Source organism: Papaver somniferum, chromosome 7 (assembly GCF_003573695.1).
Source record: "Papaver somniferum cultivar HN1 chromosome 7, ASM357369v1, whole genome shotgun sequence".
NCBI lineage: Eukaryota > Viridiplantae > Streptophyta > Magnoliopsida > Ranunculales > Papaveraceae > Papaver > Papaver somniferum.
This window is the reverse complement of record NC_039364.1, coordinates 107,414,426-107,439,030: the sequence shown is the minus strand read 5'-3', so window position 1 is coordinate 107,439,030 and position 24,605 is coordinate 107,414,426. Positions and strand designations below refer to the sequence as shown.

At 36.1% G+C, this 24,605-nt stretch overlaps 4 protein-coding genes across 4 annotated transcripts; all 4 read left to right on the top strand.

The window, feature by feature from the left end:
• The first annotated feature begins 1,018 nt into the window (after nt 1–1,018).
• LOC113295053 lies at nt 1,019–2,194 on the top strand. The gene is made up of 2 exons (XM_026543413.1): nt 1,019–1,165; nt 1,283–2,194. Exons 1-2 carry the CDS (start codon nt 1,019–1,021, stop codon nt 2,192–2,194), a joined length of 1,059 nt encoding a protein of 352 aa, XP_026399198.1.
• Nucleotides 2,195–2,358: 164 nt separating this feature from the next.
• Nucleotides 2,359–4,104, top strand: LOC113295052. The gene has a single exon (XM_026543412.1). It carries the CDS (start codon nt 2,359–2,361, stop codon nt 4,102–4,104), a length of 1,746 nt encoding a protein of 581 aa, XP_026399197.1.
• Nucleotides 4,105–7,628: 3,524 nt separating this feature from the next.
• Nucleotides 7,629–8,346, top strand: LOC113295051 (uncharacterized mitochondrial protein AtMg00810-like). Its single transcript, XM_026543411.1, has 2 exons — nt 7,629–8,120; nt 8,218–8,346. The coding sequence occupies exons 1-2, from the start codon at nt 7,629–7,631 to the stop codon at nt 8,344–8,346; spliced, it is 621 nt and encodes a 206-aa protein (XP_026399196.1).
• Nucleotides 8,347–13,029: 4,683 nt separating this feature from the next.
• LOC113298071 (zinc finger protein BRUTUS-like) lies at nt 13,030–23,951 on the top strand. The gene is made up of 13 exons (XM_026546730.1): nt 13,030–13,505; nt 14,293–14,502; nt 16,346–16,908; nt 18,767–18,992; nt 19,176–19,344; nt 19,435–20,640; nt 20,822–20,993; nt 21,096–21,317; nt 21,388–21,525; nt 22,017–22,251; nt 22,342–22,401; nt 23,084–23,155; nt 23,273–23,951. The coding sequence occupies exons 1-13, from the start codon at nt 13,170–13,172 to the stop codon at nt 23,414–23,416; spliced, it is 3,753 nt and encodes a 1,250-aa protein (XP_026402515.1). The 5' UTR covers nt 13,030–13,169; the 3' UTR covers nt 23,417–23,951.
• Nucleotides 23,952–24,605: the final 654 nt, after the last annotated feature.

The following is a 24,605-nucleotide window of genomic DNA, read 5'->3' as shown; positions in this document are numbered from 1 at the left end:
CTAGTCCTTTTGAAAAACTTTTCAAGAAAAAACATGATTACCTTTTCCTCAAAGCATTTGGTTGTTTGTACTTTCCTTAGTTGAAGCGTTATACTGGTAATAAACTTCAACCTAGAAGCTCTCAATGTGTATTCTCAAGATACAACTCTGCTCACAAAGGATATAGGTGTCTTGATATCAGTTCTATAAAAGTTTATGTAGGCATGTTGTTTTTCATGAAGAATCCTTCCCTTTTTCTAAAGTTCAACAAATTGACATACCTTCTGTACTTGAATCTTTGGACTCCAATTCTGCTACTTTACCTGAGATTTCTACTTCTACTACTTCACCTGAATTTTCTCTTTATACTTCTACTATCTTACCTACATCTGATGTTTCTTCAAATCTTTCTTCCATAAATACCTCTATTTTTTTTCTCATTGTATGCAAACTAGAGGTGAGAGTAGAATTTTTAAACCAAAACTTTTGTCCACAAACAGATTTGTTCTTCCCACAACTTACCTTGGTTCTTTATCTGTTCAAGCACCTAGTTCTTATTCTCAAGCTTGAAAGCTGAAAGTTTGGGTTACTTCCTTGGGAAAAGAAGTTTTGTCTTTAAAGAATGCTTACATTTGGGATTTGGTTGCTCCTGATCCTTCTAAGAATTTAGTTTGGTATAAATGGGTCTATAAAATTAAATTTAATCCTGATGGTACTATAAAAAGATATAAATCAAGACTAGTTGCTAAGGGTTTTATCCAAGTGGAAGAAGTTGACTATAATGACACCTTTAGTCCTGTTGTTAGATTCATTTCGGTAAGGACCGGACTGAGTTGATCTCTGAGACTCGGCGACAAAATCGACGACTTTTTTCTTCTTATCAGATCTCGATCTTTGAGCTTCACAAAAGTAATTCAGGTGTGGTTGATTGATTAATTGTTCTAGTTTTCTTTATTTTAATGATTGTTGAGTATTAATTCAGGTGATTTTTATGGATTCTGATCCTAAAATCACTTCGATTGATCAAAAAAATTCTAGAATGGATGTTTTAAGTAGTGAGAAAAATTCTATGAAAATTCCTTCGGTCGAATTGCCTGATGATTTGCTTGAAGAAAGTTTGAATCCATGGAAGTTTTCTTTAATTGGTAGATTAGATTTACAACAAATTAAGTTTCTCGATGCTTCAGTAATACTAAGAAGTCAATAGAAGTTAGTAGGTGATTGTAGGCTGATTCCATTGGGGAGAGGTTTTTTTACAATTAAGTTGGATAATGAACAAGACAAACGGTACATTCAATCTCAGAGATGGGAAGTTTTGAATCAAGTGTTACAAGTTAGGAAGTGGATTTCTAATTTTAGACCTGCAACTCAGAAAACTTCTAAAGCAATGGTTTGGGTCAGATTTCCTGGCTTAAGCTTGGAATTTTGGAGTGAGAAAGTTTTATTCACTATATGTAAAGAAATAGGTACTCCAATCAAAATAGATAATGCTACAACAAATTGTGAAAAGGGTTATTATGCAAATGTGCTGGTTGAAGTTGATTTTGCACATCATATTCCTAGTAAGGTATGGATTGGTACTAAATATGGAGGCTTCTTTCAAGATGTTTTAATACCAGATTGTCCTAAATTTTGTACTTCCTGTAAGATTGTTGGTCACTTGAATTCTGAATGTAGGTTTGAGAAGAACAAACATCAAACAGGTAAATCTTCTGAGGCTAGTCCCAAAATTATTCAAAGGAGGGAGAAACCCACTCCATTTCCATTTGATATTTGTGAACCTTCTTTAGCTGCTGATGTAGTAGTTGACACTATCAAAGTCACAGTTCCATCAAGTAAGGAAGGTGGTGATGATATTTCACAGCAAAGCAAATTTAGTGTTTTAGAGAATGTGGAAAATGAAATTAGTTATGAAGTTGAATTAGTAAAAACTCCAAAAATTCTAGAAGCAGTTGAAGAAATAAATATCAATAATAGTAACATCAAGTTTGTCAATGGAACAAATGGTACAGTGGTTGATGTACCAATTCAAGTGACTTCATGGTCTAAAGTTGTTGAAAAAGAAATGGTAACTTCTACTTCAGCAAGCTCATCAGCTGCAAAAAGTCCTGGTGCTTATCCCAAGGTAAACAGTCAAGTTCCTCTCAACAATAAATATAATTTCAGAAAAAATCCTGGTAAAGGGGGTACCAGAAACCCTCCTCCTAAACAATGAAGATCATTTATTGGAATATCAGGGGCCTAAGAAGATTGAGGGCTCAGGATAAACTTTGGTCACTAGTAAATCAATTTAGTCCTACATTAGTTTGGGTAGCTGAACCAAAAGTATCTTGTACTGCATATTTTTGTCATAAGTTAAATCTTCCTGGAATGGAAAAAATGGTTATTCATAATTCATGTCCAGGTAATAAAGGGAATATATGGTTGTTTTGGAATAAAAGTATTGCTCAGCCTCAAGTAATTTCAGTTTCTAGTCAAATGATTATTGTAAGCATTGGAGATGTGCTGGTGTCAGGTGTTCATGCTCATGTCAAGGTGGTTCAAATGAGGTTCTTATGGTCTGAAAGGAAGTTAAGTGATCTCAATAAACCATGGATTATATTAGGTGATTTCAATGCAGTTTTAACTCAAGAGGAAAAAGTTGGAGGTAAATTACCTAACAGAAATTCAATGTTAGATTTTAATGATTGCTTAGATAAGTGTGAATTGCTTCAAGCTCCCAGAACTGGTTTGCAATATACATGGTCTAATTGTCAACATGGTAGTAAGAGGATATTATGTACATTGGACAGAGTTGTTTTCAATCAAAAATGGCTACAATTTTATGGAGATTGGGGGTATAAAGTTGGAATGAGGGTTGTATCTGATCATGCACCTTTATTAGGTGGGTGTGCAAGTATTCCTAAGCCAAATAATGTTCCAAGAAACTTTCAGAAAATGTGGCTCAGTCATCCAAATTTCTTACAAGTAGTAGATGATTGTTGGGCAGAACCAATAGTGGGTGATCCTGCTTTTCAGTTTTTGCAGAAGTTGAAAGTGTTAAATAAAGTTTTAAATGAATGGAATTGGAATGTATTTGGGAATGTTCAAACTAAAATTAAGGAAGCTGAAATTAAAGTTAAAGAGGCAACTCAATTTTCTGATGATAATCCTTTTGATGAGAAAGCTCTTAATGATTTGGTAATGGCAGAGAATGAATATGCAAGTAGAGAAGTGCAAGAAAAGACTTTGTTGAGACAAAAATATAGAGTGAAGTGGATTCAAGAAGGATCTGCTAATACTAATTTCTTTCATACAATCATGAAGATTAGAAATTCAAGGAATATGATTAGTGAACTTGAAGATTATAATGGAAATGTGATGACAAATCAAACTCAAATATCTGATTTTCTTGTTCAACATTTTAAGAAGAAGTTTGAATTTCAGCCAGTTGATGATGCAGAGCAATTGTTAAAGGTCATTCCAAAAATGGTAACCGAAGAAGATCAGCAAAATCTTGATGTCATTCCTGAAGCTGAAGAAATTAAAAACATTATCTTTGAAATGGATCCAGAGAGTGCTCCTGGTCCAGATGGATTTTCAGGCATTTTTTACAGAAGTTGCTGGGAAACTATCAAATATGATCTTGTAGCTGCTATTCAGTCTTGTTGGAGGAGAAAGTTTATTCCAAAAGGTATGAATTCAAGCTTTTTAGTCTTGTTACCAAAAACACAAGGAGCAAAAACTGCAAATCACTTTAGACCCATTGGTTTAAGCAATGTAATTTTTAAAATCTTCACTAAAGTGATTACAAAAAGGATGAATGGGATTATGGAAAAACTGATATCTCCTCAGCAAGTAGCTTATGTCAAAGGAAGAAGTATCCATGAACAAGTTCTTCTTGCTTCTGAGTTAGTGAATGAAATGAAAGTTAAAAGAAGAGGTGGTAATGTGGGTATTAAGCTTGACATTTCACAAGCATATGACTCAGTTAGTTGGGAGTTCCTCATCAAAGTGTTAATACAATATGGTTTCTCAGCTTCTTGGTGTGACTGGATAATTACTCTGTTTAAGTCAGCAAGAATGTCTGTAATGGTGAATGGAGGTCCATGTGGTTTTTTTCAAGTTGAAAGAGGATTGAGATAGGGAGACCCCTTATCTCCTCTTATTTTTGTGCTTATGTAAGATGTATTAAGCAGGAACATCTCAGGTTTGGTGGATAATGGGAAAATGCAACCAATGGTTTGCAAGAAGGGTATACATCCAACTCATCTGTTTTTTGCAGATGATGTTTTCATCTTCAGAAATGGTGGAAAGAAAAGCCTATTAAATTTGTTCAAGCTTTTAGATGAATATCAAGTTGTTTCAGGTCAAATTATAAATAGAGCCAAAAGAAAATGCTTTGTGGATGGGACTACTTCACTGAGGAAATAGATGATAAGTGATATGACAAATATGGATGTAGCAAAATTTCTAGATAAATATCTGGGTGTATTTCTTGCTCCTGGTAAGGTTACTTCTGCAATGATTTGGTCCATAGTTGAAATACTTCAGAGCAAGTTGGCAGCATGGAAAGGTAAACTACTCTCTTTTCAAGATAGATTGGTGTTAGTTAAATCATTTTTGTGTAGTGTGCCTATTTATAACATGTCTGTCTACAAATGGCCTTCAAATGTAATTAAAATGTGTGAGAAAATTATCAGAAATTTCTTGTGGACTGGTGATGGAGACATCCGAAAATTTAAGACAATTTCATGGAAAAGGGTGTGCACTCCATATGAAGAAGGAGGTCTGGGCATAAAAAGGTTAGAAGTGATCAATAAAACAATGTTAATGAAGATGATGTGGAACATCATAAACTCTGATGCAGAATGGGCCTTATTCTTCTCAGCCAAATTCAAAGACAAATATAGAAATTGGACAGCTAATTGGAAGCAATCCACAATATGGAAGGGTCTGAAATGGGCTTGGAATGATTTAAAGGATGATGTTAGATGGTGTGTTGGAGATGGTTCTAAAATCTCCATGTGGTTTGATATCTGGTTAGGTGATTGTGCATTAATAGATATAATTGGTTACTCAGAGTATGTGAAGAGAAACATTGGTATGAAAGTTAAGGATATATTGCAGGAGGGCCAATGGACAATTCCAGATGAGCTTCTACATGTTATTTCTGTTCCTCAATTGCCTGTTATAAGTAGTGGTAGTGATAGAAGAGTGTCGCGTGTATCTAAAGATGGGAAATTTTCTATTTCAAAGGCCGTGGAAAAGATAAGGAACAAGGAAGCAGTGCTAACATGGCCTAAATATATTTGGCAAAGTTTTCTGCACCCTAGCATTGCTAGTAATGTCTCGAAGCTGCAGCAAGAGGTGTATGTGGATGATCTGATAATGAAAAGCAGAGGTTATGACATAGTTTCTGTTTGTTATATTTGTTGTGAAGAGCAGGATTATATGCAACACACTTTATGGGAATGTTCATTCAGCTTGGCAGTATGGAATTGGCTAAATACTCAGTTTGGATTTCAGAATCCTAATTCATTTAGTGATGTTTGCAGTGCAGCTAAAGATAAAAGTCCACTTGTTAAGCAGATTTGGATGACAACAGCTTGTGCCACTATGAAGGAGTTATGGTTTCAGAGAAATGCCAAACTTTTTGAGGAGGTAAAGCCTAATCTTCACAGGTTTAAAAGCAGAATTCTCCAATTAGTATATGAAGGGGGTTATAGAATGACAACAGTAAGAGGAAGCCAAGGATATGAAAGGAAAATAGTTGTTTTTTTTTAATCTTTGAATTTTGTTGGAGTGTTCTTTTTTTGTAAGTTCCTTTTGGTCCTTTTTTGTGTCAGTCCTGTATTGAATTGGCTGTGATTTAGCTTCTTTATTAATAAAAAATGTGATTCAGTAAAAAAAAGAATAGTCATGTTGTTAAGCCTATTACTATTATAGTTGTTTTATCCCTTGTTGTGAATTTTGATTGGATAATTAAATAGTTGGATATTAGCAATATTCTTACATGGGGACTTAAAATAAGATGTTTATATGATTCAACCACAAGGTTATGTTGATAAAGATTATCATGATTTTGTTTGCAAGCTCAAGAAGTCTTTGTATGGTTTCAAACAAGCTCCTAGAGCTTTGTACGAGAAGTTATATGATTCTCTAGTTGCCTTAGATTTTATACCTTCTTTATCAGATTCTTCACTGTTTGTTCAGAAGTTAGATTACCAGATTACCATTATTTTGGTTTATATGGATGACATTATTATCAATGGATCTTTTCCTTCTCGTTGTGATAGAATTATTCTAGCGTCATCGTCCCCCTCTCCTTTGATTTTTTTTATGACAAGATCATATGTGAGGTGCTTAGATTAGATTTATACGTTTTTCCTTTTCTTCGACGTTTTTAGATTTGGGCATTAATTTACTACTTCCTTGTAAAGGAAAAGGGTGTGCTATCCCTTGTTCTAGTAAGAAAAAGTTGGTGATTGTGTTATTTCCGGTTTAGTTTAAATTTTTAGGTGTTGGGAAGAGATCTGGCGTTTCCCGCCTCTTATTTTTGCCTTTCAATGGGTTTTGCGACTACATCTTTGCTTTTCATCAAAGCTTGAAGATGGTGGGTGGTGGTGTTTATTTTCTTTCTTGTTTTGATTATTGCTTGAAGATGGTGGGTTTCATATTTATTTCGTAGATCTATCACCTTGTTGCATGAAAGAGGTGATTTTTTGAATTACATATCCTGACGATGGGGTTAATTACTAATGATGGTGATAATAAAATGCTCTAAATTCAACCTTTGGGGGTTTGGTGGCTTGATGGTGGTGCACTAGTGCTAGTCCATTCTCTTATTCAATATGAGTTATCCTTATGGACATGCTCATGAACCAGCTTCTTATCCACCACTAAGCTATCCATAAGAACCAACATTTGCAAATATTTGAATCATCGTCAAGGATATCCACAAAATCCTGGTTATTAAGGTTTTGTCTTCAAAATGATGGGTTTCCACAACCACAACAATCCGATCACCAAGGTTAGCATTGTGTAGCTATGTTTGTTGGAAGAGTTATTCTGGTCGGTAGTTGATGCCGACCAGCAGTGGTGTGTGGCGTTGAAAGTGGCAACGATGTATGCAATCACTGAAAGATTGTGTTAGGCTTTCATTTAGGTTTTGCAATTGGGTTTAGTTCTCAAACAATTTTGCGTTGGGCTTGGGTTATTTGGGGGCCTGGCCTTTTACTGTACGGGGTTATCCATTCTTGGTGGTTTTTTTTTTTGAGACAAAGGCTTTTTACAACTAGTGTAATTAACATTCATTTTAGAAGTTTAGTTACAACTTGGTTTGAAGTTAACTGTTATGTTCTTGGGGTTTCTTTTATATTTTTGTACTGTAAATTCTTTATTCTTAATAAATTTCTCTTCTTATCAATAAATAAAAAAATAAAAAAAATAAAAAAATATATATGTATATATATATTTTTTTTGCTAATTTGTCATCTCAATCCCTTGTCAAAGATCTCGGTGATTTGCATTACTTTTTGGGGTTGGAAGTTAAGAGGAATGAGAATGGTTTGTTTTTATCACAAACCAAGTATGCTTTGGATCTTTTAACTAAGACTAATTTGGTAGGTATATAACCTTGTAATACTCCATGTCCTGCTGATTTCAAGATGTTGCCAGACGATGATGATCCTCTCTTAGATCCAACAGAGTATATGTCTATTTTTGGTTTATTAGAACATCTCACCTGGACAAGGCCTGAAATTCGCTTTGTTGTGAATCAAATTTGTCAGTACACGCATGCTCCCACTACTTCTCATCTTGTTGCAGCTAAGAGAGTTTTGAGATGCATTAAAGGTAATTTGGATCATGGTATTTTCTTCAAAAAGGGTTTTACTACAATTCAAGTCTTTACAGATGCAGATCGGGCTGGGAGTCCCTCAGATAGAAAATCAATTAGTGGATATCGTGTTTTCTTTGGTGTTAATCCAGTTAGTTTTTCTGCTAAGAAGCAACCGACCGTTTCAGTTCTTCTACAGAGGCTGAGTACAGGTCTCTGGATTCTACAACAGCTGAAGCTTTGTGGATTTGTCACTTGCTCAAAGATCTTCATGTGTTTGTCTGATTCACCTACTATTTCTTGTGACAATAAGAGCTCCATTGTCTTTGCTTCTAACCCTGTGTTTCATAGTCGTATGAAACATTTGGCATTGGATTTTCATTTTGTTTTATGAACTTGTTCATTCTAAATCATTGCAGGTTAATTATGCTTCTTCTATGGACCGGGCAACTGATATCTTCACCAAGGGTCTTGCTCCTCCCAGATTTGAGTTTTTAAAGTCCAAGTTGAAAGTGTTATCTGTATTTCAACTTGCGGGAGGGTCATGAAAATAAAAGTGGTCTTTTATTGACTTTTATTATCTTACACTTGTGTTTCGTGAGTTGTCTGTTATCTGGTGTTAACGTCTATTACACCTATTATGTTCCTATTGCTTATGTATTTAGACTAAGTCCTATGGGCTGGATTTGGCTGCTAGATTAGCCAAAAAGCGTTGCAGAATAAAAAAAAAAAAAACGTTGTATATTTTTTAACACTACCCCTCTCTAGATATACCTCGCATGTGAAGTAGTAGCGAGATAGTTTCGCTGAATGGTTCAGCGCGGAGAAAATCAGCTTTTCGCTGTTTGGTTCAGCACAAAGTGGAATATTCCACGGTATCTGGTACATCGCAGTTAGTCTGCGCAAAATGCTACTACGCAACACCTCTGTGTTGAATGGAAATGTGCCACCAGAGTTTGACCATTTTTTTCCTACACCTAGTTTACACCATCATCAATCAAATGTTTATTTAACCATGTTTTCTCACACTCCCGTTACACCACCAACAGATATGTTTTCAAATTTTGAATTTCGAAATTTGTTCCAGTGGTTTTGTACATTGAAATTAAAATTTTACACCTAAACTTCTAATCAAAACTTAAAAATGATCTTCTAAATAACTTAATTTATTACTAATAAATCACTTTAATTTAGGGGACATGTTCTAAGCCATTACAGACCAAAATCTCATTCTTCCATCTTTTGTAGAGGGGTTTCTCCCAATCCTCTACTTCATTCGTATTTTGGCGTAGGATATTCAAGTCAGATTATGTTTGTTGGGTTTGTGCCAAGATTGTAGTGTTTTCCATGTTTTTTTTAAGGTACTCTTCCTTTATTTCATACTTGGAAACCCTTTGTGCTTGCGCTTTTTCAAGAAGTTCTATGAGCTTATCCATTTTGTCATCTTCTCTCTTCGATGCTTTAGTCTCATGAGCCCTTCGTTTGGAAGAATATTTCCCTGCACCTCTAACATCATCTATTTGGTCGAAATAACGTCTTCTACGCTATATGTCTGAGGTTTCAAAACCAGAGGTGGATGGTGAGCTCCCAAACATTGCCATATCCTCCAAATCTTCATACATACCTACTGGAGCGGAAGTACCAAATTCAGTGTTTTGGATAGGTTGAGTGTCTTGAGTAGGTTGAGTGTTTTGAGTAGGTCCATCATCATTATTCATCCCTGGATTGTAGTCTGGTTGATAGGTCTTCAGAAGCTGGAAAACCAATTCATGTCTCCAAGGTCTCTTAACTTCTGCTTCATAATTCATTTTTCCTTTGCGGTACTGGGGAAAAAATGTATTAGTGTCTCGCTCTTTGGAAAAATCGAAAATATTTCAGGTACTTACATAATCGGCTTCCGTCAATCCCGTAGGTATGTTCCGGACGTAGGGTCTGATGTGTGAAATATATCTCCTCACTTCAGATCTCAACATGTTACACCTTGATTGCAATGACTTTTTGTCCCTGTTTCCATCACTAGGCCATCTTTTAACGAACTCTTCTATAATTCTCTTCCAAAATTCTTTACCTTTTTGATCTTTTCTTCTAATCAGATCGTTGCTTGCTATAATCCAAGCGCTAATTGGTGCATCATCCTCTTTTGGTTGAAAGTGTGACATATTTTGTATGAACAAAATTGTAGAAGAAGAATAAGAGAACCAATTGATTTTGGTGTGAGGGATGAAGGAGAAGTAGTTCTATATTCATCACAAATAATCAAAATTTCATTTTTTCTTTATCACAAATAATCAAATTAAACCCCCAAAATTCTAAAAATCAATTTCAATCATGGATTGTAACACATATCATCTAAATCATCTAATATCAATCATCAATTTCATCAAAATATCATCATAATCAAAAATAAAAAAAAATAATTTAAAACCTAAAATTTTAACTTCTTACCCCAATCGATTTTGTAGACGGAATCGAACCTAACCACCCTCAAAGGATTCCAATCTTGATGCTGATCAAACCCACAACGCGAATTGACGAAATGATGAAAAAATCAAGATTGAATCAAACATGCAGTTCTCGCGGAGAAAAAAATGAAGAAGAAATGGAGAAGAAATGAAGAAGAAGTCGAGTTCTGTAGGTGAAATGGGGAATTTAGCTGCGCTGTTTGGTTCAATTTAGCAGCGGAATGGTTCAGCGCAATCAACCAATTTGACTGGTCAAGCGTCGTTCCATTCAGCAAAAAGCAGAAAAAAGTTTCACGCTGAACGATTCAGCGCAGCCTCGCTATTTGGTTCTGCGACTAGCATACTAGATCAGCACTGCCATATGACTTAGGAGGCTACTCTAGCTGCCAATCTATATGCTAGATTAGAAGACCATATGACTTAGCCTTATTATTAACATAATCTTATATATCTGTGTCCTATATATGTAGTGAGAAACTGCCTCTAGTTTTTGTAATGATTTTCTTTTTCCTAGCATATTTAGGGGCCACTTGAAAGAAATTAGGGGCCACATTTTTATTCCCATCCATTGAAGGGGGTTAAGGGGTGTCTTAAAAATAGAAATTGTCTATATTGTCCTTCACCTTTATAATATAAATCTAAACATATATCCTTTATTTTCATAATCATATCATTCCTCTTCTTCCTCTCTTTTCTACCCATTGAATTTTTTTCCATTGTTTTAATTTTGATTGAAACCAAAGATCGACGATCAAACAAATTTTATGATTGATTGATTAAAATTAAAACCCAAAATTCATTAACCTTAAAGTTGAAACTTATAACATAAAAGAAAAGAAAAAAACGAGTTAAACAAACAAAACAGATAGATGATAGTAGTTGTGATCCAAAATTAGGATTTGATTACTTAAAATAAAAATTTTGATCCGATTTTTTTTGTGATTTACATTAGCAGAAACATAATCGGTAGATAACAAATTTATTTTATCTACTGATTATGGTTGATGTTTTTAAGAAATGAAGAACATCAACCATAATCCGTAGGTAAAATAGATTGTTATCTATCGATTATGTTTCTGCTACTGTAAATGAAGAACATCAACGATAATCGGTAGGTGAATTAATTGTTATCTACCGATTATTCTTGATTCAAAAAATTCAACTCTTCTGTACTAAAAACTAAGCACAATCGGTAGATAATGAACACCATTAACTATCGATGTGAAAGTAGAAAATTTTGACATTTTATTAAGTTTTGAAAATTTGAATTTGGGGCCATGAACACAATCAGTAGATAACGAGCATCACTTATTAACACAATTTACTACCGATTATGATAGTACCAAAATTCGAAAATTGAATACATTCGGAGGTTTAAGTAACACAATTTACTACCGATTATGGTAGTACCAAAATTCGAAAATTAAAGGATTTTGGAAAATTCTCATTTTGGGACCATTATATATTCGGAAGTTAAAATTAACACAATTTACTACCGATTATGATAGTACCAAAATTCTAAAATTGAATACATTCGGAGGTTAAAGTAAAGGTTAAAGTAACACTATTTACTACCGATTATGGTAGTACCAAAATTCGAAAATTGAAGGGTTTTGCAAAATTCTCACTTTGGGGCCCTTATATATTCAGAAGTTAAAATTAACACAATTTACTACCGATTATGGTAGTACCAAAATACGAAAATTGAAGGATTTTGAAAAATTCTCATTTTGGGGACACTTTATATTCGGAAGTTAAATTAACACAATTTACTACCGATTATGGTAGTACCAAAATTCAAAAATTGTATACAAAAAAAAAACACGATTATAGTTAAACTACCGATTGTGAGGGCAAATTAGCCATTACGAAAATTGAAAGATAAGGGGTGACTTTACTTAGGTTTGGATGATCCTATTTCGTCTTATTAGTGGCCTCCTAATTCCTTTCTAGTGGCCCCTAAAACGCTAGGTTCTTTTTCTCCTAGCGTGATTTCCTCTAGAAAGTAGGTAGATGTGAGCCTTTAAAGACGGCCAAACGCATAAAAAAGCCTTTATGCATCTGGACTAATGCCGATATTCCCTTGGTCAAGACAAGCCTTGTATCTGGGAAAGGAACGGGACTGCTCATCGTCATTAAACGTGCTGACAATACTCGGTTAAGGTTCACAATTTAACGACCTTCCTAGGCGCGGACCATTAGAGGTAGACCAATTTGATCTTCCTCTCCTCCACCACAGAAGTGGGGTTTTAAAATGTTAGTGGAGTTTGGATAATTTTGTTAGATGGTTCGATTTCATTGGTCCACAATTGGACTATGAAATTTGGTTTACCATTAGCTTTTCTCCAATTTTAATTTGTTTTTGGTCTGGCTAAATAAAAATTTGGGGTCAAAAAAGACATCCCCTTTACTTCCTCAGTCGCCCATTGTCTTCTTTCACATCCCGGATCAAACAAAATCTGTTAGAAAGGAGGAGTGGAAAGTGGAAACCTACGAGGACACAGGACACACGGCCACAAACTGATAAGACCTCAGTGGCGAAGGATGAGGACCCAAAAAGTTCAGTACAAGATAAGAATTTGTTTACCAACAACATTTCCTACAGTAGTAATATAAATAAAATATTTATCAGGTTTTTCTGGTCAAAAAATAAATAATAGAAAAATAAATTCCACGTGGACAGGTCACGTGCCAAGTCAGGGTATTTGGTCCACGGACATTAACTTAAGCGAATACTTCCTCGTGTCTTAAGGCCGCCCCCTTGTTCCCTACTGTTGTTGAATCAGAGCAACACGAGATGGAAATGTAAAACAACAAAAATAAAGAAGAAGATAAAGAGATATCGAGATATTAAAGACGGAAAGAGGTTCTTTTAAGGGTTTGGAATCTGTAAAAAAAAATTATAAAAAATGGCGACGCCATTAACAGGTGTTCAACATAGAGATGGAGGAGGAGGAATTACTTTAATAGCTACTACTACTGCTACTGTAAATCCTCCTGGGGATCCTCCTCCTTCTCCTTCTTCGAAATCATCATGTATGAAGAATAATAACAATCATGCGGCCTTTAAATCGCCAATTCATATATTTTTGTTCTTTCATAAAGCTATTAGGTCTGAGCTTGAAGGTTTACATCGTGATGCTTTAGCGTTTGCAACTAATCAGAATGGAGATATCCAACCATTATTACAACGTTATCACTTTCTTCGTGCAATTTATAAGCACCACTGCAATGCTGAAGATGAGGTACACTTCATTCCTTTTTTTTTGTTATTTTGTTTTATTTTGTTAGGTTTACATCGTTTTCTACTTATTTGAAATCCACATTCTATCGTTAATTTGATTATGTAAAACAAAGAAACAATGGATCTAGAAATCAAATTTTCAGTAACTATTTGTATCATCATCCAATCTCGATACATAATTATCCGTGTGTGTGTTTAGTTTTGCTTTTACGTGTTTGAAGATGCCTACATACTCAAGGGAAACCTAATAACTTAAGAAAAGTTAGGAAATTTCAACCCAACTTATCTCAATGAGGACCCTTTTCTCTCTACAGAATTTTGTCTTTGTAAGACTATTTCTCGTATCTTTGTCGCCGTATCTTTGTCTACAAAGAGGTCAAGTTATATAAGAAAGTAATACCTAGAAGCCACCATCTATTTCTTCTTTGGTGTTGGTGTTTGTATTGGATTGTCAAAGTTCTGCTAGGATATGTGCAACCGCATGGTGCAATTTGAGTTTGGTTTAGGGATCACATGATGATGAATATGCATTTATCTTGATCTATATTCTTTAATGTTTCAGTATATATTGGGATAGGGAGTATTTTTAAAAGAAGGGCTGAGACGGTTGACAGTAAAGATGGGTAAAATTTGTTTTGGAGAATAGGATTCAATAGTGCTCTATTGAGGAAGAACCCGATAGTCGATACTAGAAGGCTTCCGAGATTATTTCCCATCTTGATCCCATACTACTTTAACGTAGGAATTATTATCTTCCAGAAGTTTTAGCTGCATGTTCTTTTCTGCAGGTCATCTTTCCAGCTCTTGACATACGTGTAAAGAATGTGGCACGGACATATTCCCTTGAGCACAAGGGAGAAAGTGATCTTTTTGATCAGTTGTTCGAGTTGTTAAATTCTGGTATGCAAAATGACGAAAGCTTTCGAAGAGAGTTAGCTTCTCGTACTGGAGCTCTTCAAACATCAGTTAGCCAACACATGTTCAAGGAAGAGGAGCAGGTAATTGCACTTTCTGTTTTGTTATGGTCCATTATTGTTCTCGTTGTATTTTGAACATCTGTACTGACACGACTTTGCACCGCAAATAATAGCTATGCTTTTCTAACCGCGAGGTACATATTAATGTTTTATGGGGGTATCTACTTAGCTGGATGGAAAACTTACACACAAGTATGTGTCAGTTTTGACATGGATGTCACACAAAATTATACGTGGCATCTTCACCCTAACCCCCTTAAGGCTTTACCAGAACCAGATTTTCCGCTTTACTGTTATTTTGATTGCTGAAGCTTTTCTTCAAGTAATTTTACATCCTAAAATTTCCAGGGTCCTCATTTAAAGACCTGCCCCCCCCTCGACTCCTAATGCAACATATATCAGGAATTTGTAGAGGTATTAGAATTGTGCTATGACGAGGTCACCCTCGTGATAGCTTTTGTAAGGGCGCACCTTTCAGCCCTTGGATACTACGTCATGGATATATTCACATTTCGAGATATTAAGAAATAAAATATTTGTATTATTTTTCTTAAGTTTTTACATCCCACATTTAGTTTTATTTGCTGCGTAGTCTCTCTAACAAATTAAATCTATTCTCACCAGTGAGATTAACTCCGTATACTTACGGTTTCTAATTGTCATGCTCAAGAAACGTCTAAAAGTCCATCTTTTTTTTCTTGTTGTTAGATATTAAACAACCATGTTCATTTCTAGCATTGCTTGTTCTTCTATTAAATTTTTTGAACGTTCCTATTGGTGATGTAATTGATATCATGCTTGTTCTTCCAGCTTGTGTAAAGATTTTATATTGTACGAAAGACTAAATGTTGCAAGTGCTGAAAACTGAGATTTATAATATGACCTCTGTGGTTAGTTGGAATTTTCTTGAAGTACCTTCTTCTGTACTGTTACGGTCATTTTTTTTATCTGCTTAATGGGGACGTTGCAAATTTGCTTATCACCTAGTTAGCCTCTTAAATCCAAATGTTACAAACATATTAGAAGAGTCTAACAATCCCCCGGAGAGCCATTCAACACAGAATTTATCAATGGACCAGATTTATTCTTCCTGCTGCACTTGATGCCCTGCTGGAGGATGTTAATCTCAGCGAGCTGTTATGGCTTAAAAAATGACCAAGTCATCTGTTGTTCCATTGAGATAGAGCGACTAGCTTTGCACAGTCGCGTTAAGACCAGGAGGTATATATATATATGTATATATATGTGTGTGTGTGTGTGTGTGTGTCTTCTGTAGATTGAGAAGAAGATAGCCCATTACTGTATATTCTCACGGGTGATTTGATAGAAACAGAACAGCATTACTGTATATTCTCACGGGTGAGAATCAAAATTAGCTGCAGAGACTAAGAAAAATAATAGAAACATCTTTATTTTTTAAATATTGTCTCGAGATATGAATATATCTATAATGTAATATCTAAGGGCTAGAAGGTGCACCTTTACAAGAGCTATGACGAGGTCACAACTCGAGGTGTATTATCTAATTGGTAATAGACATCACATAATGTCTGTCATCAGTCTCTTAGTGATTCTGCGACATGCTGCCTATATTGCAGATAACTGGATATCATATAGGGGGGCAAAATTTTAACTCTTTTACTGTGTCCTGCAGCCGTCTAGTGCTAACCCACCAGCTCTTTATCCATATTAACTTCTATACAAATATTTCAATGATCAAATTGCTATTCTGTTTATAAACTCTAGGTTAAGAACAAGATCTGTTTCGTCAACTATGCATGGCAGAGGCTTTTGTAATAGTGATTTGTTACAATGATGGGTGTAACGGGTGTAACTCATAACAATTTGCATGTGCTATATGCAGGTCTTTCCCTTGTTAGAGGATAAATATACATTTGAAGAGCAGGCATCACTAGTCTGGCAATTTTTATGCAGCATTCCTGTGAATATGATGGCAGAGTTCCTGCCATGGCTTTCATCTTCTATTACATTTGATGAAAATAAGGACATGCTGAAATGTCTGTGCAAGATAGTCCCAGATGAGAAGCTTCTTCAACAGGTTATATTCACCTGGATGGATGGAAAAGATATTCCAAGTGAGTGCAAAATTTGTGAATATGATCCCCAGTTTCGATGTTGTAAAGATTATGGGTCAGGTAAATTAGTTAAGCAAGCTGAGGAAGGGCAGTGTGCATGTGGGTCTTCCAAAGTTGGGAAACGGAAATATTCAGAGTCTACTTGTGCTGTCACTGATTTGGTTGGTGTGCATCCGATTGACGAAATATTACTTTGGCATAATGCTATAAAGAGAGAGTTGAAGGATATAGCTGAGGAGGCTAGGGCGATACAACTTGCTGGTGATTTTTCAAATTTGTCAGCATTCAATGAGAGGCTGCAATTCATTGCCGAAGTCTGTATCTTCCATAGGTATTTCATTTTCCATTCTGTTGCTCGTCATAACTCATTAAATTTTTCCTAGTCCGAAAGCCTGATATATCTCTGAATTGCATGATCTTATTGTAGAGTCATTTTAAACCTCTTCTTTGTGTTCTTTTGTTTTTTATTTGTTGTTTCCAATAATCAGTTCAATTTATTGGACAACACGATGAGTAACACAGAGGCCTTTTGGTGTTCTGTAGACAAAAGTTGCCAAGGATATCTCTTTCTTCGATGGTGGTTAGATGATACATTTGATGCCATGTAAGAACTAAGAATTAAGGTTCAGGGTTGGGTCAACTTTCCTACCTCTGTTTGGTGATAAGTTATAGTATATGATCAGTTGTCTGGATATATTTATTCTTAGTGAAGCTGGATTCCAAATTTTTCGTAAAGGCATAAACTACTTAAATAGTTAAATCCTAAGATGTTTAACCCTTGAACTATATGCACCCTTGGTTAGGTATTTCTGGACGATTTGGTCAGTGTTCCCATTATAGACTTGGAGCCTACGTTTCCTATCCGCTATGCGAGACTCAAGCAAAGACAACCCAGTCTGCATAGCTTATATTTTGGCTCAAGTTTCTTAGGGAAGATGTGCAGGAAAATAGCAACCCCGTGACTATATAAATGCTATCTTAGGTTTTTCTGAGCTGATCCCGTATTAGACTAGGTGGGACATTTAGTTTTTAGTCTCAGCATTAGCGTGCAATTTGGGTTCAATCCCAACTTCATTGATATTAGGGTTCAATCTCACTGTTCTTTTTTTCTGGGTTAGGTTCATGTGGCAAGTTGACATGTATTTCATGACTGTATACCCATCTCACAAAATTATTCTAATTCAAATTCAAGTATTTACATCTTAATGCAAAGGTGTAATAAGGGTTTAGTTCTGTTTCAATGGTGGTTACTTACCTTTGGGCAAAACTCTTCCATCGTATTTAGTTAAGACTGAAGCAGAAGAGTTTGCCAAACATGTAAATAACTACCATTAAAATTGGACTGGGCGGCTTTAGGGCGCCCGGAATTTTGCGGTGATTTGCACCTAATGATGTAGCCAAATGTGTGCCCGAAATGGGGCAACTTTCCACCAATTGGTGAATAGGCGTCGCCTAAGCCCGAAACCTTAAGAATGCAAAGATTTCTATCTCTTTTTGCATAAGTTTTGGATAATGAAAAGATGATAAAGAAATGAGAAGAAGAGAGGAAGAGGATAAAAGCGAGTGTTTCCTTTGTTATTTGTTGTTCCCTATTGTGTTTTCTGTGTTTCTTGGTTTTGGTAAAAAGAAAGAGAAAGAGAGAGGAAGGAGATGGTGGTTGATAATTGAAATCCTAAGTATAAAAATTAGTGTCAAAAGAACACCCTAAAATATCCTTTTTACCATTTAAATTTCATATTTGAAACTTTTAGTTCATTTCGATACTAATTCCGCTGTATAATGAACGCCTAAGTAGACTATTAGACCTAAGTGTGTATACTAAACCCAGTATATCTGTATATGTTGTTTTTTTTTGTATGAATATTATCTATATAGTCCCCAGGCCACTCTTGGCCACCTAGCGACCGCCTGACAACATTTGGTACATATATTGTAATGCTTTACAAATACTTCATTTACATGACGGGTAACATACTCATGAAACTAACACCATCTTTCCATGAAGACCAAACCTAATTAGACATTAGTGTTAAACAGGTCTAAATTGGTTATTTAGTTTCCTAGCCTATCAAAGACACCTATTATCCTTTGGGTTTTTTATGAGTGTGGATTCTAGTGAAAAGGCAGCATTTTTGGCTTGTTGCGTGACTCTTCGTAATGTTTCAATATATCTGTTTTCCTGCATTCAGTATTGCCGAGGACAAGGTTATATTTCCTGCAGTAGATCAGGAGCTCTCCTTTGCTCAGGAGCATGCCGAGGAAGAAAGTCAATTTGAAAATTTTAGGTGCTTGATAGAGAGTATACAAAATGCAGGAGCAAGTTCAACTTCAGCTGAATTTTATACCAGGCTATGCTCACATGCTGATCAAATAATGGACACTATACAAAAGCACTTCCATAATGAGGAAGAACAGGTGATTAATTTTTTTTTTCTCTTCTTTCTTATTGGGTGGTTCAAAATATCTTGTACCTTATATTTGATGAATGAATTATTTCTTTACTGATCAAAGAAAAAAATTTCCTTTCAAGCAGCGCCAACTTTTTTTATAATATTTTCCGTCTCGAAAAGCATCCTGAAAGTATGTTTGCATATCTAGGTTCTTCCTCTTGCACGGGAGCATTTTAGCGCTGCCAAACAGCGCGAGCTTTTGTATCAAAGTTTATGCATGATGCCTCTAAAATTGGTGGAGCGTGTTCTTCCCTGGTTTGTGGGAACACTTGGTGAAGAGGAAGCTGGGTCATTTCTGCAAAACATGCACTTGGCAGGTTCTATATCCATTCTGAATGTTTGTACTTCAGCCAATGCTGCTTTGCTTTTGTTTACATTTCTAACTAACTTATAATCATGTGATGCAGCTCCAGCAACAGACAGTGCGTTAGTTACACTTTTCTCTGGTTGGGCATGCAAGGGTCGTTCTTCAAATGGATGTTTACCTTCAAATGTCATCGGTTGCTGTCCAGTGAAAAGGTTGACCGACATTGAAGAGGGGTGTAGTCGACCACGCCATGCATGTGCATCTATCTTGTCTGCTGAGGAGAAATTATCGGCTCAATTAAACAAAGAAGAAAGACTTCTGAAGCGTGGAAACTTCTCGGGATCATGTGAAACCAAAAACAGTTTTGATCGTTCAGAAACCGTCAATCTTGGGAATCAAGGTTGCTGTGTGCCTGCTTTGGGGGTAAATAGCAGGACTATTGGAATAGGTTCACTTACTTCTGCAAAGTCGATGCGATCCTCAACTCTCAGCCCTGCCCCTTCAATAAATTCTAGTCTTTTTACATGGGAAACTGATAATAACTCCTCAGTTGTTGGGTCTTCTCCTAGACCAATTGACACCATATTCAAATTTCATAAAGCCATCCGCAAAGATTTGGAGTATTTGGATGTCGAGTCTGGAAAACTTAATGGTTGTGATGAGAGATTCCTCCGATTGTTCATCGGCAGATTTCGTCTATTGTGGGGCTTGTACAGAGCTCACAGTAATGCTGAGGATGAGATAGTTTTCCCAGCCTTAGAATCCAAAGAGGCTCTTCATAACGTAAGCCACTCGTACACTCTGGATCACAAGCAGGAGGAGACACTTTTTGAGGACATTTCATCTGTTCTTTCGGAGCTTTTACAAATTCATGGAAGCTTGAGAATCCATAAGACTGAAGATTTGCATGAAAATTCTGATTGTGATGGTAATATCTGTGTACAAAAGTACAACGAGCTTGCCACAAAGCTTCAAGGAATGTGCAAGTCTGTAAGAGTCACACTGGACCAGCATGTTTTCAGGGAAGAACTTGAGCTGTGGCCCCTGTTTGATAGACATTTTTCTGTGGAGGAGCAAGACAAAATTGTTGGACGTATAATTGGCACCACAGGTGCAGAGGTGCTCCAGTCAATGCTTCCATGGGTAACTTCTGTGCTTACTCAGGATGAGCAGACTAAAATGATGGACACGTGGAAGCATGCAACTAAGAACACAATGTTCAGCGAGTGGCTTAGTGAATGGTGGAAAGGAACCACTCCAGAAACCTCACATACTGCAGTCTCAGACAATTGTACTTCTGTTGGAGGTTATAAGATGCTTTTATTTTCTGGCTCATTTATTTATGGTGTGGCTTACTTTTGATGCTTAATTTATCTCAATAGGCACCTGTTGTTATGTAGGTATGGTAGTTATCTTATGGTAGTAGTTTTTGTTTGTCATGTCGGGATCATTTCTTTCTCATTCTTTTAGACTTCCTTGTTTTTCAGGCTCGGATGTCCATGAAAGCCTAGATCAGTGTGACAAGATGTTCAAGCCTGGATGGAAAGATATATTTCAGATTAATCGAAATGAGCTTGAGTCGGAGATAAGAAGAGTTTCAACGGAGTCATCACTTGATCCAAGGAGAGAAGATTATTTATTTTATAATCTTATGACTAGGTTTGTTCCAGCAATTTATATCTGTATATGAACTTTATGGTTGTGTCAGTTACTCCTTAATCATGCTGGGGGCTTCTATCTAACAGTAGTGGGTTACTGTAGTGGTTGGATTGCTGAACAACAGATGTTACCACAAACAAGAATAGGGGAAACTATGAACGGGGAAGATGTGCCCGGATGCTCTCCATCGTATAGAGATACTGAGAAGAAAATATTTGGTTGTGAGCACTACAAAAGAAACTGCAAACTCTTAGCTGCTTGCTGTAAGAAGTTGTTCGCTTGCAGGTTTTGCCATGATGAAGTCAGCGATCATTCAATGGACAGGTAGGACTCATATTGATTGGATACTTTCTGGTTGATCTTTCAAATGTTGATTTTTATTGATGCTTCGCAGGAAAATGACAACAGAAATGATGTGCATGCGCTGTTTAAAAATTCAGGCTGTTGGACCAATTTGTGCAACTCCATCCTGCAATGGGTTTTTAATGTCCAAATACTACTGTAATATCTGCAAGTTTTTTGATGATGAAAGGTAAAATAATTCTTATTGGACATTATCTATGTATATTTCTCACCAGCCAATTATGCCCATGTCATGTTTGCATGATCAATGTGGATTTGTTTACTAAATTGGAGGTTGTATTCTAGTAGTCTCTGACACTAATAATTAGTTCGATGTTTTTAATCTCTATGTTTGGATGGGAGAAATCTGGCACTGTGTAATTCTTTTAGTTTTGAGCTCTGTAGCTGAACCTATTTGATTCACTGATTTGATGGTAAAACTTGTTGACAACTTGCTTGCTCCCATGTTGGTTAACCAAGTGACGTTGTAATAGGTTTGAAGCACCTTGTTGTTGGCCGCAGTAAGTTGCAATTGTGAAAGTAGTCTCTCTTGTCATATAACAACTCCAGTTAGATCTATGAAAACACAATCTTAAGTTGTTGAGTTGGATAATGCCATGATATGAGATCTTCGTATGTGGATTCTTGCTGACCTATGTTTCCTCTTACTCGGTACTTCAGGACAGTATACCATTGCCCTTTCTGCAATTTGTGCCGCCTTGGTAGCGGACTGGGTATTGATTTTTTCCACTGCATGAAATGCAACTGCTGCCTTGGCATGAAACTTGTTGATCATAAGTGCCGGGAGAAAGGTCTAGAGTCGAACTGTCCCATCTGCTGTGACTTCCTGTTTACATCAAGTGCGGCTGTCAGAGCACTCCCGTGTGGGCACTTTATGCATTCTGCTTGTTTTCAGGTTGGTTGCTTCTGGATTCCGCTTGGCTTCTCTCTTTCATTTCTCTTCTTCTGGAAATATGACTCTCTTCCCTTTTTGGTCTGTGTTCAGGCATACACTTGCAGCCATTACACCTGTCCTATATGTAGCAAATCGTTGGGCGATATGGCAGTAAGTCTTATTTTGTTTATACATGTTCTTCTGGAAATACATATCTTGTATTCGAAACATGAAATAGAAATTGTGTAAGCTAGCTAATTGTTCAAGCAGTAAATCATGATACAAAGCCATTAGGCATCTAAATCTGTACCTATATTCACTATTGCAATTCGGATTGAAGGTCAGATTCTTCGGATTTATAGCAGCTGCATGACCCGCAATAGATCAGTTATTGGAGGGTATGTACTGTTATGAAACTAATCTAGGCACTCCATTATGGCGAGGGGATAGACATTTGGGGAGAGTGATATGTATGAGAGAGTTATATAAGATATATCATTTCACTAAGGGAATAGCCAAGTTCTTTAGGGTCATAGGTTGTGGACAAGTAAGGATAGATTGGTTCTTTCAAGTCAGATAGTGACCGTGTGTGGGAAGGGTTATAATAACAGGTAAAGCCTCAAGGGCTAGTTATTATTATACATAAAAAGATGATGAAATCTGTTGTTTAGATCAAGATACAGATTGTGGAATTCAAATGAGTTTCATCCTAAGAAGTCTAGTCCTGGAACCCCAAACATGTGATTGATGTTTATTGGTGCATGCTTTAGGTTTTTGTTTTTATGTTATATTTTCCATTCATTTTAGGCTTCAGGTTGTTTTAATACCAGGTTAAACTGTAAATCTATGTTAGGTCTACTTTGGGATGCTTGACGCCTTATTGGCTGCTGAAGGGCTTCCTGAAGAGTACAGAGATCGTTGTCAGGTTTGCTCCATTATCTTCATTTTCTTTCAATTTCTTGGCTTAGCTTGTGTTCCATATGTATCTGTCTTCTAGTGAGATTATTGCTTTGTAAGTGCCATGAAACCTGGGAAAATGCAGGATATTTTGTGCAATGACTGCGAGAAAAAAGGAAATTCGCGATTCCACTGGATGTATCATAAATGCGGGTTTTGTGGTTCATACAACACCAGAGTAATCAAGGCGACCTCCACAAATTCCATCTGTGAAATGACAAATGAATGAAGAAAGTAATTCTTGTGGCATGGATCTTTGTAAATACAACAGTCAACAGGATCCAATTTTATACGAATTCATAACCACGCTTTTGAGTCCTAGTTGGTATCTATCGGAGTTTTTTGCAAAGCTACCAGGGACCATTTCCCTACTGTTCTGCTGTAAGGGCCAATAGTTCTTATCCTCTGTATATTTAAGATGTTCTTGCCATAGCTGTATTTTGATTTATACATGAACCTAACGATCAAGGAAGATAAAAGTCGATGCAATGGTTACAACGGTCACCATGTGCCTGTTCACACACTGCTGTTTTAGGTTGTAGAGGCTCGTAAGAGTCGATTTCTTATTGTTGTTTTTTATCATCTTTGATAATCTTTCGTGGAGCACAGCACATGTAATTATCCTGAGGATATGGGGCAGGAACTAGGAAAAGCTTCAACAGTTTCTCTATTGTACATCTTCCTTTTGATACTTCATTCTGTATACTCCAAGCAGGAACGCTAGGCACATATATATCTTACTTTTCTGTCTATTTTTCGCTTCTCCAATTCTTTGTTCTTATGCTGCATAGCGATGTCGTACTCCCCTTCTGCTAATTATATTATATTCAATTATAGGCAAGTGAATTTTCATTTTTTGCTTTCATAGAAATAATATAGATATAATTAAAAACTGCGAATAGACCGTGTCACTAGGAATTTTTGCTGGGCATAATTCCTCGGTTAAAAAGACTTTATCCTTTACTCTGATGGGGACTGGGCATAAGAAAAAGTGGCAACCACTATAAGGCTGTGCTCATGAAAAGATTATGGAGTTTGCATGATTAGCCTGATATCCTCATCCAGTTTACAATGGAAACAATTGGCATCTCTCTTATATACATTCCATCCATTTATCTTCCTCATCAGAAATGGTTTACCAACCCCTATTTAGAGCTTTTCCAACGATGAATGTGAATATTTCATATGTGGCATCACTTCTAAGACATCTTTGGAGTATAAAATCCTAAATATTAGGAAAAATAAAATTTTATCACCAACCCATAAAGTTTTCTATTATTTGTTTACTTATTTGTAGGCATACAACCTTTCCATTGTTATTTTTCAATGATTTTTATTAACAAAAGTGTGACTAGGATGGGAAGACATCCTCTGAGTAAATATCTAAAACTAGAGGTTCACCTAGAGGATGTCTAACT